Genomic DNA, 16893 nt, shown 5'->3' with positions numbered 1-16893 from the left:
AACCCACTTCTTCAATATAAAAATGCAATTTTAACTTTCATAGTTCAAATTAATAAAGGCCTTTTATAAAGCATACAAATATTGTTAATTTTATTAATTTGTAGGTTTCATTTTAAAAGTAAGGTAAGTCACATGAGATGAACTGACATTTCAATGCTTAGTTTATCAGACTAATATTTTCTGACAAAACTGTTCTTTCACAGAAAAAAAGGTAACTCCCATCAAAATGTGTTTCTACCTTTCTCTTTCTTCACCAGTTTCATCCAAGACCCATGCATAGGCAAATGAAGCTTTACCAGCCTTTTTAGATTCCTGTTCATATTTGTGCATAGTTCTTTTGTTCACATTTCCCAAAAGGTAGAGCAAATGACCCATTAAAGTACTTTTGCCTGCATCAACATGTCCTGTGGAAGAAAATAAATATTACAGCAATTTTATTCATGCAATTTAGGTATAGCACAAGAAATATACTAAACATATAAACATCACATGCACTGATAATTCTTCTGTAACCCATAGAACTTCATAATCCTGTGAGACAGAGACACAGGAAGAAGACAGGTTATAACAACAGCCAGTTAGCATGACAGCCATAGAGTACCTCCAAATTCATGCTAAAAAGAACACGCTGCAACAATGAAACCAAACCAAACATGTTCTGTATGCTCAAAGGGACTCTAAATCAACCTCACTGTCCAAGTCAAAGACATGTGAATGTACTCCTTCCAAAAAATACAGATGCAACTGAAAACAGTATGAGATTCCCTTCCCTGGAGTGAGGGAAGGGAATTGCTTCCATATTACTTCAAGATTCAATCAACACAGTTTTTAAACTTTATGTTTGTCAGAAATACAATTTAACAGTGTTACCTATTACCACCAAATTCAGCAGCTGCTTTCCTCCTTGTCTCTTCTCCAACTCTGCTTTCACATCTATTTGTGGTTTTGCCTTGCTTGACTTTTTTCCTGGAGTAGGCACCATATTCTGCTCTTCTGAAACCTGCACTACCTGGGGTGAAGGTGTAGATTTTGAGACAGCCTCAAGCACTCCAGAAGCTACACTGGCATCTTCAGCTAACAGTCCTTTCTGAGGTGTATTAGTGTGGCCATTTTCCTCAGCAATCGCACTAGGGGGAAAAAGAAAACACAAAGAATGCAAATGGCAAAGAAAACATAGAAAAAAAGGAGAGAAATTGAGTTTTCCATTCACTATCATGTAAGCCTCAAGGAGTATAGGATAAGCCCATTAAGGTGGAACTGATAAGCAGCTGGATAAAAACTGCACAGATACCATCTCTGAACATCTTGTCTGAAAAGCAGCACTGTTTACAAAAGCAAGATAAGATAAAATCTTGTAAAATATATCAAACAGATAAACAAGGATAAACAAGCTTTCCATAGACCCTTCCCTTAACAGGAAGGGAAAGGACAATTATGCAGAACAACCACAGAGCAGGTTTCCTCTGAACTAAGAGTCCAAGTCAACTTTGAAGCACAGATCCCGAAACAGTTTCCACGTACAGTACCATTACTACAGTTCATCATAGTACTGTTTTATTCTGAGAACAGCAATATAACAAAGAGTTGATATTAAGCACATGTAAGCTGCAATTTAAAGTGCAATGCTTATACAGAACTGTAACAGATGAGTTAAGATTTATCAATGTTGAAAAAAAATTGCTTCAAGCATCAAACAAGACACTCAGGACTAAAGAGATTTGGATTCTCAAAGTCCATTTTTATAACACCCTGTTCTACAAATCACCATACTAATCCTAATGGTAAATAATCTCAAATATATTTTCTTACATGGTCTCTTTTTATCTCCATTTCATAAATGAACATATTTTCCTGATTGACAAAAGCTTTCTGAGAACATACAATATTATTCTTTATCTGTCATAGCAAAGATGATCACTAAAAACAAACATTAGGTAAACTTTTAAAGACAGCAAAAGCTTTCTTACTGCCTGATAGAGTTGCATGGTGAGGCATTAATGTAGGAACAAGGCTGGAACAGAGGCAGTTATTACGGGTCTGCCAACATTCTGTCACAGCAAATGTCAACATACAAACCACTGATTATACAGAAAATGAAAATCCCAACAACACACTATTCTCAAAATTTTATCCAAGGAGAAGAAGCTTCTTCCCCTGGAAAACTGGAAATCCTTTCAAGTTCTGTACCATCATGCTGCAGATTGCTTTCTCTGGAACAGTTTCATGCAGGCTCTCTGTCAAATGTTTCCACATCCACAAAGAAATTTTCACTCTTCACTTTCTGCTTGCATGCCACAATAAACTACCCTGTTTTAATCTTTTCAACTTCTACAAACAAAACTAGTTATTTTGGTGTTTTAGAATCCCACATTGTGACATGTCAGCTTTTATTTGACATTACTTCTCATTTTCTGTCTGCGTAGGAGTATTTGCATTGTGTTAGCCCCTTTCCATTACGTAGATCTCATGGAACAATACAGCCTCAACATGTTAGTCTACTAAAGAAGCTGTTGAAGAGTTATTATCTAAAAAATTAAACATTATAAATGTTCAGATCAAATGCAAACTTAGCCTCTCATTACAGCAATAAGTACCATGGGACATTTTACAGCTCCCTCTTCTTCCCCACATTTTCAGAACCCACCTGTGTTATCAGTACTGCAGCCAACTGATTGATTTTGACACTTTTTCATAAGGCCCAAAGCCAAGTTTTTCTCTTGATTGTGAGACCAAAGAAAAAATTCCAACACTCATTTTTGGCTACACAACCCAAGGTCAGGTTCTTGTCTCAAGGCTAAATATCCAGGTTTTTTTTCTAAAACCCAAGGTCAGGTTCTTGCCTCAAGGCTGGATACCCAGGCAGGCTTCCCAAATTAGCTAAGCAAACAACCTGTTCTATGCCAGCCATGATGGCTGCAGGGGTGCATACGGCAACTGTACTTCTGCATAACAGATACACAATTCTGTATAAAATCTATTTGATATTAAATAAAATATAGATGCACAAAGTCTATTCATATTTTTGTATTAAAGTCTGTTCCAAAAAGAAGTTACTCTACCAGAATATTGCAAACCACTTCTAGGAGAAGGACAAGTTTTTATCAAACTACCACCTTGGGTCACACAATCTTTTGACATTTTGGAATTCCCACTACAAAGCTAACTGTTCTGTATCACCACCAACTATCACCATGTTACAGAGAACATTGTAGCTTGACAAACTGAATAACCTTGATAACAATTGATTTTCTAAACCAAAACAATAGTTGGTCATCATTGCTTTACATGTAGCAATGAAGAAAGTTGATTACACACAAGTTATTCCACAGGGAAAAAAGTCACTACAGCTATTTATGCTTTTTTTTTACTGGAAAAGGGAAGTGCATTTCGGTAAGGCTGAACAGAAGACTCTGCCTTTAAAATTCCTTAAATAGTACATTAAGTTTTAGCTGAAAACATACTTTGGAGAAAATAATTGTTTTGCCATTCCAATGTCTCTGCAGGGAAATTTTACTTCATGAAAACAGACTGGAAACAATCAAGTTGATAGAGGGTAAATATACAGAGAATTGTGGTAACTAAGTTTTCTACATATTGTAATAAGGTATTAAAAATCATCTGAATGATGTAAAGTATAACAATTTTTGTCTCCATCATTTAAGAGAGCCTCATATATTTACAATTAATTCGCATTAGAAAACCTTCATCAAGATTAAGACTCTTCCATCCTTTTTCTTTTCTTCAGGCAAACTTTAGTCTCAGCACAATATCTAGCAGCATAATACCTAGCATGTTCACATTGAAGTACCAGGATTAGTGCCAATATGCAAAGGTCACACAGAAATGCAAATATGGTATTTGACATTGGTATCAAGTTTTCTTCCTTGAAAGTCTAATATTTGAAGTTCTGGAGAAAACTATTTGTATAAGAAGTCATATCAAAACAGCCTTTACAGCTGGAAATAGTTTTCTCTCCTTCTCAGTGTACGCATTTCTTCCCAAACCAATTTTTCAAAAGTGAAAAAAAAAATTAAAAGGCAGTTATTTAGATGAAGCTGAAGGTAATGTGATCCACAAACATAACTCTCATATTTTTCTATAGCTTTCCAAAATATTTTCAAGCATTGTCACATCAGCCTATTAACAGACAAGAATGTATTTTCATAAAGAGGTTATTTGCAAGCCTGTAAATTTTATTTCAATAAACTAGGTAATGATTCCTTTTCTAATCCCAGATGCTAAGATCTTCCTGCAGGCCAAAGCATATGTCAAGTAAGGATTCCCCAAAACAAGATGGATTTTGTGTGGTAGAATTGAAACTAATTACAGCATCTGAAAGAACCATGGTTATTGCCAGAAACCAAGTACTCTCTCATTTCTATGTAGCTTTTATTGCAACCACCCCTGCTGAAGGACATCAAGTAGCTTTTATTTTGGGTGGTGCAAAGAAAAAGTGCTAGATACAAATGAAATTAGTGAAACAAAGCTCCATCAATCATTAGGCCTTGCAACGTTTTCAAGGGTACAGTATTTGAAGAGTCAGTACACTGCTATAGTTTAAAAGTTTCAGATATTATGTTTTAGAAACCTGGAAACAACTTGTGCCACAGTGAACTAGACTTGCCATTTCAGAGAAGAAACTTCAGAATGGAGAGGGCATACGATCTACTTACAGAATATCCCTAATAACACAATTCAGCTTTTTGCTGACCAGTGTCAGGGAAAGGGAGAGCAAGTTTATTGCTAGGTACCTAGGCAGGAAAGCAGGCAGGTTAAATTCCAGTCTCATGGAAGTACATGAGGAGAAAAGCAATAGTAAGACCCTGACAGTTACTTATGCTTCATGGCAACCAGATGAGTAGTTTATTGAAAGCCTGATAAAGGCTCAGAAAAATGCTAAGGATCTCCACTTCTGACAGTCAATAAACAAAAATGAATGACATTGGAAATGCTCATCAGCTAGACTCTTCCCACAAGGTTTTACAAAATTACTGAATTGAAAACTCCTGTCAGAAGGCAGTACTAGTGTGTCACTAGTGCAGGCAGTCAAGAATATAACCAAGTCAACTGCACTAGAAAGCATCTTTGGTAGTAAAGTTCAAGCTTGGTCTGAGCCATGACAACCTACCATATGAAAAAAAATTTATATTGGAGGAAGACCACTTCCTAAACCGTTGCTCGCATCGTTGTTTGAGGAGTTGATGGAACTCTCCAAAGCAGTCTCAGTTTTCCAACCACTGCTATCTGGTAACATGGAGACACTGACTGATTATGCAACTCAACTTCTTTGAAAGGACAGAACTATTATGAATCTCACATATGCACCGAGATGATGCACTCAAGAAAGCCTGACCATCAGCAATTCAGGAATAAATCTCAAAACAGCCTATCACAGCTCTTTTGGAAATCAACAGAGAAACCAAAGGTGGCAGGGACCAACATTTAGTCAAAATTAAAACTGCGAGGCCAGAAATTCCCTATGCTATCTTGCCAACAAGGATCATAACAGTAAACTGAATAAAATGTTACGGTTACATTACTGTTTTCTGGGGAATATTAATCAATACCGCATATGTTGTTATAAGACATATTAGAAGGCATTCGATCTCCCACAATTATTGAAAGGTTCACACCACCATGCACTCAAAGAGGAACTTGAAAGCTCATCTGCTTAATATTAACTCTTCAGAATTTAGCTTTTAAACATTATTTTCAATCTTCTAGTCTCGATGCTGAGTGAATTATTTTTACACAACCAACTCTTTTGGAGTACTTACAGTCATTACAGAAATGTCTACATTTATTTCCCCTTTCAAAATTATTAATTACAAAATATTGGTCAGACTAGTTAAAATAATCACCCCTTTTTTGGTCACAACTTCTTCTGGCTTCCTTTATTACTTAACAGGAAGAAAAAGCCCAGTAAACAGCTTTGCTAGAGCATCAGTTTACCAGCAAACTCCATTTTCTGCAGACAATTCCACTAAGAATGTCCAGCAACAAAGGCAATCAATGCTCAAAGCAATGAATGGCATCTAATAACCCATCCATTCCAAATAAGATTAACTGATCAATATGAGGTTATACCTCAAAGCAAGACTGAATCATAGTCTGAATAGTTAGTCAAAGAATGGGGTTTTTTTGCTAATGCAAGGCTGCTGCTTTTAAAAACATGGTCCCAAAATTGCCTTTAAGATCCCATATAGGTAACAACAAAAACTTGTTCATATGTACAATACAATTTCCTTCTAATGGTATCTGCACCAGCACCATACAAATATTTTGGAGTAAAAGTAGGGGGCAGAGTTACAGATGTTTTAGGATCCATTTAGAATGCTTTGAATAATTCATACTGGTGCTTTTGGTCAGTGACAAACTATATACTTTAAAAAAGCTGTATTATTATAAACACTCTGCAGTAAATTAACAATGAGACAAGAACATAAAGAATTTATAAAAAAGGGTCAAAGGAACAAGTCTTTCTTAGGTGTTAATAAACACAGACTCTTTCTGTTCCTCAACAGGTTATCCTTATCCTGCCATTAATCCAGAAGGTAACTGCAGAAGAAAAAAACTAATCCTAATATACTGAGGTGGAAGTTCATGTTTTGTTTTTCATGTTCAGAAATAGATGATTGTCTGCTTCTATAAAGTCAATGTCATAGGCCTTGGCAGTGCCTCCACAGCAGTCTGTTAGACAAAAGAAGAAATGAGGCTCTCATCAGACTCCTTGAAGAAGGGGTCTTTAAGACATGCAGGCAACTTTACCATTTAAATTGTATCCTCTTCCATATTCATTGATTGTCTGTGCTCCAAATCTCTTGCTCTTTTACAAATCATTCCACTTCTTACTTATTCCTCCCACTTAAAGCTAAACACCTTAAGTATATCCAATCTCAACAGTAAATAGAAGTTTGTTTTCAATTAGTATTTCAGCAGTACCACTGAGATGAATTAAAAACCATCTTCACAATCACAGAATGACAGAATAGTTTAGGTTAGACCAGGCCTTTTAAGGTTATCTAGTTCAACCCCCCTGCAATGAGCAGGGATATCTTCAACTAGATCAGGTTGCTCAGAGCCTGGTCCAGTGTGATTTTGAAAGTTTCCATAGTGGAGCATCCACCACATCTTTGGGAAATCAGTTCCAGTGTTTTAACATCCTCACTGTAAAAAACTTCCTTACATACGATCTAGACTCTCTCGCAGTCTAGAACCATTACATCCTTTGCCCTGACAGAACAAGCCCTCCTGAAGTGTCTGTCCCCATTTTTCTTATACACGTCTTTTAGCTACTGGAAAGCTGCACTGAGGTCACCCCAAAGCATTCCCTTCTTCAGGATGAACAACCCCAGCTTTCTCAGGCTGTCTTCACAGGAGACGTGCTTCATCCCTCTAATAATCTTGGTGGCCTCCTCAGGGCGCACTCCAACAGGTCCATGTTTTCCCTGTGCTGAAAACCCCAGAACTGAATGCAGCACTCCAGATGGGGTCTCACAAGGGCATTATTAAAGATGCTTCTAGAGGATTTACCCACAAGTCCTGAAGGCTTAATCTTTTTTCTTGCACTGAACTGTAAGGAAGCATGATACAAACTATGTCAGCGGCCCTGAAAAGAAGCAGAGTGGCTGAGAACCATGTTGGAGACAACCACCTTTCATCAGAGACTGAGTCATCACTAGCCTATCCAAGGATTATTCAAGTCTCAGATGAGGAAGCATTCTTCTTATCTCCTCCTTCCCTATGGAACAGACATAGATGTTAAGTATCAGAGATACAGAATTCTGTACTTGCTCTTTTTTAGAAAGAAACATTTTAAACAGCCATTATTAGAGATTAAAAGAAAAAAAAACCAATCACAACTACATAGAATTAGCTAGCAAAACTTCTTCACTCACTTAATATTCCTTTATTTTTCTAAACTTCTATCCAAATTAAATTACTACATAGAAGTCCCCATGAAAAACTTCAACTTCTAAGAAATTTAATAAGAACAAAAGAGATGAAGGTACCTGGAACTTCATGAGTCCAGTTGTCAAACCCAGAGCCACTGATTAGTAGACAGCAAGTGAAAAAAAAATTATGCTTCCTTTATATATTGCAATTCTCAAACAGTACAGACAAAATATTTTGCAAGTCCCAGAAATTTTTCATTTGGAGCTTATTGCATCTAAGGAGATTAAATGAAGGTGATGTCTTTTAGCAATGATATTTGGTAGCATAAAGAAATAATGATATCAGGTTCACACCTTGTATTAAATGTGCTTAAGCAGATGAAATTGCTTGCTTTCCACTCCGTTATCAAACATGCACAAGATGCTGTAAGATAAAGACTATGTTGCCCTCTTACTTCCAAGAATGCTTTCCAGATCAGAATTACAAACACTACAGGATGAGGTTGCGATGTTGACACTTACACTTGAGAATTTTTTGACCTCAGGATGAACTGTGGAATTTCTTGCCACAGATTAGATAGCTATTTTAAGATGGGCTCAAAACAGAATAAGGGTACCTAAGTAAGAAAAATACATTAACCATTCTTAATAGAAATAGACAAAACCAAATAAAAGTAAAAATTGTGGGGAACCACTGAACACTACGCCATGATATGTCATGCACCATATTCCCAACATACATGCCCTGTTCTAGTATATTTCTTTAACTATTCACTGCTGGCTATTACTGTAGGTAGACTCTGATTCAGATGTCTGTCTTCTTGCTCTCATGAGACATCCCCCTTAACAGTTCCAAGTCAGGATAAAATTAGAAGCACTAATTTAGCTAGAGCACAAGTAGGACCAAACTCTACAACAGTTGTACCCTGGACACCTGTTAAAGTTAATAAAAGCTGCAGAGGAAGGCATGGTTTAGCCATAAGTGATTGTTTTCCCCATCAACTATTCTTAAATACATTACTTCCTTTGAAGAACAAGCAATTACAGTTAAGATTTATTGATTTCATAATTCCACTTAGAGAACTAAATTTAAAATAAACGAACACCAAGAAAGTTCAGTATTCTATGAAGCGGATGTTTAAATAATCTGACTACCTGATATCTCTACGCACTATTCATAGTGAAAGGATTTGTTAAACTCAAAACGTGAGGTACCATCTTCTGAAAGTAATTCTGAGTCAAACAAGAAGCTGAGATGGTTAGTTCTGAAGAGTGACACTAAAACTGCTGTGAAAAATAATAAGAAAACTTGCTACAGGTGCATCAGTCTGAAAGAAGAGCTGCTGATGTACCTTGATGTATGAGGGCTTGGCTTACCATGGAACTTCAAATCCCATAGATTGTTTCTTTCCAGACACTGTCATTTTGGCAATTTTTGGCACAATTTCAGATTCCATTCTGGGTGACTGGGAATCCCTTGTTTTTCCTAGTAATAGACAAAAAGTAAGTTTGAACTTAAGGTTGTGACTAACAGGTATTAAAGTTCAACAAGTTCCATTACTTCTCTCCAACCCAACAATACCAGTCCTTTGTGACCAACACTCACTTTTCAGCGTCTTATGTGCATATATATTACATAATTAATCATGTAATCTACAGTTAGATCTATTGTGAAAATCTCACCTCTATCTCCAAGCATTCACATGACACCTACACTATGCAAGAGCTTTACTAGAAACAGCTCTGCAGGGTGCCAGAAGCATTTCATGCAACACGAGATAAAGAAAGAGTTTGCAGCTGCTCACTAGATGATTGGATTAATTCTTCTTTAGAGTTTTTCTTTTGCCTTAATATTGCTAACACTGTAAAGCAAAAAAATATGCCCAACTCAGAGAATGCTAGCAGCAGCACCAGCTATGTGTGGGCTGCAAGGCCTTCCCCGAAACTCGAAAGCAGAGTTGTCTCGTACTGAATTACACTCAAGAAGCCAAGCAATACTCCAAAGCTAGCTAATTTCAAGGTTATTTAGAAGCAATTACCAGAATTGAGTAACTTAATTACTTACAGGTATTAACTTTTACCATAACTTAAATGAAAACACAATTAAAGTTCATTCTTAGTTTTGTGAAACTAGTTGCATAACTAATAGCACTATTTGTTTCTTATCAAGCTGTAAAAAAAAGATAAATTATTTACTTTGCAGAGGAGGGGTTTATATAAAAGAAGTAAATTAGACATTTTATTTGCACAGTTCCCTTGTTATTATTTTAGGATCCCTTCTTCCTTCAAGGAAAAAAACTTCCATTATTACAGCATTTGTGACAGCTTCTGCACATTGTGTTCTGAAGGATGTTACACACATGACAAAGCAAAAAACTAATCCAAATTCAGAATTAAGCTGCAATTTCTAAACACGCTTTACCTACAAGTGTATCTGAGAACTAGCAAAACGCCACTAATCTTTCAGTATTGGACCAATTTGGACAATCACGAGTCAAGTGAATACCAAGTTACTCTTCCAAGTATTTTAGATACACTACATCAGGATGAACTATTAGAGCCATTTGCCCTTACTCATTTATGTTAATGCTGCACTTCCTTCTAAAGCACAATGGCTACACCTTTAAACCACAAGAGCAAATTGGTTTGTAGGTTACATAAATGGCTGCGATCAAGGCTGCTGAAGATTTCAGGCAAGGAAGCAGAATACCACAGACATGTCTACAACAGCAAAACAAAAAAGCAAACAATCACAATACAGATGGAAACATTCTTATTTATCTGATGACTTAGTCTTCATCTCCCTCATTTGTCTTACCTGCTGATACTTATTTATTTATATTGTACCTGCCGATCTCTCTGCAAGAAGTCATCAGTATGTGGTTCATGAATAGTTGCATACAAATAAGAAATAAAATTAGGAGAAATAATTCTCAGAAAATACCATGTTTGAAATCTGGCTACAAGGAACTAATAATTACAAATAACACAATTAAATTGAAATGAGACTAGTTGAAAGAAAAGACGATCATTAGTATTATAAAACTTGAAAATAACTTGCAATCTATTAGTCCAAAAGTCAAAGGTCTTACAAAACATATCTTCTCTAATCAATTCCAAAATTAAGCTTTACTCTGTACAAAAAATGCATTAGTGTTTGACACAGACTCAAAGTTAAATTGTACAAGGAGACTTAGCATATTCAACAAATGGATTATTTGAGACAGAAGAAAAAACCTTAAAACTAGAACTTAGGAAACACTACAAGTTAAAAGAAGATACAAAACTAAAATCACAAAGAACAAGAGAAAGTAAAATAATAGTCCATTAAAGCTGACAGTCTGGGTAGCTCTTTATTTATATATAAACTTTAGTTTTATAACTAACAATAACAATAATAAATAATTATACAACTAAATAAATACTGAAGCAGAGGTGGAGCAAGGAAGCAGACTGGGATCATATAAAGACAAATCAAACCATAGATATAATCCAAGAATGGCGACATTCATACAGATGAAAAGGCAAGGCAAGAATTATTAGTAACACTACTGATAGAAGCATCAAATACAATTTTCAGCCTTCAATGTTTTTATAACCAAGTACAATAAAATCAAGCAGAACATTTGAGATAAGGACCAAGTCTGTCTTTTATGCATTGCAGGCGCCATTAAAGATTAATAATTATGGCTTCATTACAAAGGACAGAAGGCTGGGAAAGGAGTATACCTCACTATCTAATCTATAGGGAACCGGAGAAAACTGCATGATAAATTCTTATCTGCTCTAGCAGGCAAAGCAAAAGCTATTCGGCACTTAACAGATTGCATGCAAATCCTTAAATTGCACCTTGGAACTAAAAGGAAGTCAATGCACAAAGCTGATACAATTCTTAAAACACTTCTTAATCCACAAGCAGCTGAACCCTATGGCAGCTGAAGTGCACTACAAACCCAGAAAAAACATAGAAACAGTAATCCCAATCTGATTAGGACAAGAGCAGCTGTGGAAAATCAACTTTGAAGGGAAAGGATTACAAGGATATAGAGATTTTTACCAAGAAGGCCTTCATAAAGTTCTTCATACCTACTGCCACTTGGACATTCTCAAACACATACCTAGATAATTCAATGGCAATACATTTCCTAAGTCAAGAGTACAGATAAAATAAAAACAGATATATCTTCCACAAACTCCAAAAGAAGTCCCAATACTTCATTACATTCAACTGTTATAAGCATTGCAAGAAATAAATCTAAGTGTATCCCTAAAAGTAAATGCATTGATTGACATAACACTAGGAAAATTTAAAAATTTTCCTTCCACAGAAACACATAGTATACATTTATAAATCATAAAAATTAAAACTGAAAATAAAAAAGTAAAATCTTAAAAGCTCATCAGCATGATAGTTCTCACAATTCAGAATGTTCAGAACCCCAAACTTCTTCCCTATTTTAAGCAAAGTAGCTTCCAGAGAGGTATTTGGTACTTAGACTGCACTGACATCAGAGTACCAAGGCTAAAGCACACTGTAGCTACAAGTCAAACACTACTACAAAAGTGAAAGTGTACTGATCAACCTTGTCTCAGTATTAAACTGGGATCAGCCTAACTCCAAAGGGAACAGACAGACTGTACTGCCATTACTCCAATACAACTGGAATGTATGACAGCTTGACAAAGTTCTCTTCTATTATTCTTGGCTGTGTTTTTACTTTCCTGTGACTGCCAGTTGGTCTTCTGACTTAACTCAAAAGTCTTTAAAGACTTACTCAAAAAGTATTACTAATGACACCTGATATAACTTCAAAATCATTAGCAATACAACCCCAAAATCTGAAGGCACAATAAATTACCTGCAGGCTGATAAATATGATGATGACATAGACAAATACATATGTGAGAAGGAAGTAAAACATTGGGATAGTTTTTTAAAATTAACAGTCTCTCTAGATGTTCAAGATGAAATAGTAGAAGTGCATAGATTTAGTCAACCACCTCCCTCCCACCAACTCTCTCTGGATTCCTTTTCTAAAACTGGTTGTAAGCAGTACCCATAGAAGATCTGTACAAACAAATCAAAAGATTACTCTGGCTACATTATCAAACATAACAGGCTTGGTAAGTCCTTTTTTCAATTTTGATACTTAACACTGAAAATAACAGGAAGATAAAAATTAATCTTTTCTCTAATTCTGTTGGAGGTATGGAAGGTTTCAGTAAATGGAAGAGTTGATTGACAGTGTAGTCTGCTCCCAGGTAGTTTAGAGGTGAATGAAAAGAGGAATCTGTTAAACAGCCACTCTCTCAAGAAAGACACATTGATACCAAATGGATATTGGCATATTTAGAGAAACACACACTAGCACTGGGTATTTAAATCCACACTTTGTCCAGGTGACCACATCTTTCCAATAGCTGTAACAAAACGCCACTGCTCTCAATTGCTATACACAGAAGCTTCTCCTCCCAAGCAGTCTTTCTTACTCAACAGTAAATTGGCACTAAAACTCTACACTCAACTAGCCCACTGCATAGAGAAGCCTGTTTCTGATACAATGAACCATAACATTTCAAGTGCCTGAATTCAGCTTGAAAAACAAATGTCAAGACAGGTATGTCTTGAGCTTATGCTTTTTCAGATGGCAATTCCATTTAAATAAATCCTTGTCTACTCACAAACCAACTACTAGTGGTATATAAGCACTGGCAAAGGATCACACCTTCAAGGGAATTATGTTCCAATTAACTGTAGGCAGCTTGCTGTTAGTTGTTCACTTGCATGCTTTTGACATTTTTAATGGCTATACTGATTCTTCTCTTTTCAAAATTGAATGTGCACTTGAAGGCAGCTGCATACTATTTCAATTTTGAATGGGGATGAGAATCTTACATTTAACTGACACTTGACAGACAGAATAAAGTTACTTAAGCAGGTCCTCCTAATGCTGTCTAAACCAGCACTGCCATGAGAAAAAACACACATGCAACACCATGCCTTTTAATCTACAAGATATGGTTTGCATCCTTTCCTCTGCTACAGACTTTCTATATAACCACAAACAAGTCACTTACACCTCTGTCTGCTCATTGTACAGCAATAGCCACCAATTACATAAAAGAAAACAGGGCACTGGTTTTGTGCACCATGTCATGAGCTTGGTGCACATGTCATGAGAAACAGTTCTGTCTGAAAAGCAGAATTAATAACCAAGGCTCCTCTCAAGATAACACACTTCCCTTCCTATATGCTCTGCTATGATTTTAAACTAATTTTAAGACCCTGTAATTGTGAAAATATTTCAAATACAGACTACACATGAGTGAGTCAACCAGATGTAGACACCCACACAATCACACAAAATTTAATGCTCAGAACCATGTATCACCTGTTTGACCACATATATCTGGGTTTATATTAATATCTAATAAATTCATCTTGTCACACAACCCACCTGAAAAACTTCAAATTGTTCACATTTTTCTATTTTTGTCACAAACCTCATGAGTTTTAAGACGTGAATTTTTTTAAAATTTGCCTTAAAAACAGTAAAATTTTATTTTTTATCTCTTCAAATGTCAAAGCGCATGGAAAAAATAACAAAGAAATATCAAAACTTGTCAAATTAGAGATATGCTACTGAAAATAATTTGTTTTGGTTTCATAATTAAAGTTAATTATTTGACACTCATGAACTCTACAAAATGCTGTAGGTTACAGTGGTAACTTGCAGTTAAGTTCATACTGGGATGCAGTACACTATCACCAGTGGCACTGGTACTGTGTATTAGTACAACCAACATATCACCACTCTGAGAACATTGTCAGAAGTCCAAGATTCTTAACAATGTACCACCAGTACATAAAAAAGTCTGCATGATGTGAGAACTTACAACTTACAGAATTCCTTCCATATGCAAACTTTAGTACTTAAATTAAACCGGTTCAAAACAGCCACTTTTAGAAAACCATATGACATTATGCTACCATAAACTACAACATACAAGTGGATGCTACTGAACATCCACAGTACTTCCAAAAACAATGGAACAGTCCAAAATAATAGAAAATACAACTTGCTAAGTCACCACCCAGTACTGAAAACAATTCTCCAAACAAGAACCCTGAACTTTTTCTTTTTAAAAGAAAGGTTATTTCCTAATAGAAACCACAGTCAGGGGCTTTCCAGGTAACCTGGTCTCATTGTTATAACTATTACCTTCTCTGCAAAATTTCAAAGGGTGAATATGAATTTTTTTCATGTAACTCAGAGAAGGCATTTTCTCTGAAAAATGTTGAAAATAAAAATGTTCACTTGCACCTAACTACAAGAATTGTTTTGGTTTGTTCTTAAGGTTTGATACAAGAAGAGGGAAGAGAGATACAGCAGGTTCTTGAGTGGTGATATTCCTGAGTCTGTCCATTATGGACCAGTTTTCTGGGATCCACAACTTGCTATCCCAAGACTGAAGTTCCAGAAAAGTTTGCTTCACTACATGCAGCTGCAGTAACTGTGTGTGCAGCAGCCACAGTCAGAAGGGCTGGCAGCTTGCTACAGCCAGCTGGCACTCCTCACCTCTCTGGCTTTACTTTCAATGTTTGCAGTTTTCAGCAAGTTGACATCAGTAGTCCAAAAATTAATTTGTTCAAGTGAGGCTCCTGCCTGGAGCTGACCTTTTTTTTTTTTTAACTTCCAAACAGGGAGAACAAACTGGAAGATAAAAGATAGAACAGAAGGTTTTTTAAAAAATGGCACCTAAGGAAGGTATTATTTGCATAAACTAAATCCACCAAGTGATCTTTCCACATTCTGAAAATCCACTTGATTTTGCCTTAGCAAACAGTTTGCACATGCTCTTATGGATTAAGTTTTAAAAACTAAATCCCTGAAACACTTCATCAACATTCAGTACGTAGCTGCTAAAACTGTTTTTGTCCAGGCAGGACACAACCGTGTCACCTGAATTCAAATTCTACCCCTCCTGTGGTCTCCATAGTTTCCTACCACAACAATAAACTGGAGGCATAAATCTGTCCTGGATACATCATAAAAACAAACAAAACTGGCGGGTAAGAGAAGAAAATCATGTAGTGAGAACTGGCAAGCAGTAAAACACACAGATTATCAAGAACAGATGAAGACTAGAAGAATGAAAATCAGTCAAGCAGAGAAGATGAAACAGAGTGATAGAGTGAGCATGAAAAAAACAAAACAACAGTATTAGTGAACAACCTTCCTTGAGGAAAAACTGTGTATAAGGAGAAAGTAAGAGGCCATATACGCAGTGATAAGTTACATGCAAAGCTAAACACGAACAAAGGAAGCAGAAATTGAGCAGAACTAAAAGCAAATGCAAAGTATGTCCAGAAAACAGCAAACATGGAAAATAATGGCCAATTATTGGAAAAATAGGTAGGAAACTGGGAACTGCTAGATAAGGAGATTGAAATTATGAAGTAGAAAAAAATGGAACTGCAATAAAAAATGTGGAATGACATTAGGAAATAAATAAAATACTGTGTTTAGGGCATAAAGACAAATTCAACAAAAAAACCGAACACAACTGAATAAGTTAGAGGATTAGAAGGACACAGACGTATGTTAGATCAGGTTGAAGTGGCAACAACATATTTTCTTTCCTGTTTGAAACATAGCCAAAATTTCTGGAGTTTCACCACGTCTCTTGCCATCAATACTACCTCCCCAAATGAAGCCAGATGATACAGAATCCACCAGTCAATTACAGCTGCCTTCTCTTGCTCTTCTCACCTGAAACATCTCTCTGTGAGAATTTTCTGGCCATCAGGACTTATTTAATTTACAGACAGTCAAGCCTGCAAGCAGCACAAAATTAATGTTACCTATTAAAACTATTTTTTCCAAGTGACTCTTTACTGCAATTATTCCATCGAATGGTGTACATATAATTTAGAATATCTAATGTTGCCAGAAACACACCTCAGACAGCAGTGTATATTTTTATATACAAGATT

At 36.0% G+C, this 16893-nt stretch overlaps 1 protein-coding gene across 2 annotated transcripts in view; it reads right to left on the bottom strand.

The window, feature by feature from the left end:
• The window catches only part of HBS1L (HBS1 like translational GTPase), a 59039-nt gene that overhangs the window by 16178 nt on the left and 25968 nt on the right, over nt 1–16893 (bottom strand). For both annotated transcript variants that reach the window (XM_005488080.4, XM_074537784.1), the window contains exons 5-7: nt 9273–9381; nt 871–1127; nt 239–404 (exon numbers count right to left, since the gene is read on the bottom strand). In XM_005488080.4, coding sequence (XP_005488137.2) covers nt 239–404; nt 871–1127; nt 9273–9381 — 532 coding nt within the window. The remainder of the gene's footprint in view (nt 1–238; nt 405–870; nt 1128–9272; nt 9382–16893) is intronic.

This window comes from Zonotrichia albicollis, chromosome 3 (assembly GCF_047830755.1).
Source record: "Zonotrichia albicollis isolate bZonAlb1 chromosome 3, bZonAlb1.hap1, whole genome shotgun sequence".
NCBI lineage: Eukaryota > Metazoa > Chordata > Aves > Passeriformes > Passerellidae > Zonotrichia > Zonotrichia albicollis.
Note: the sequence above shows the minus strand (reverse complement) of the source record. Positions and strands in the feature narration are given on the sequence as shown.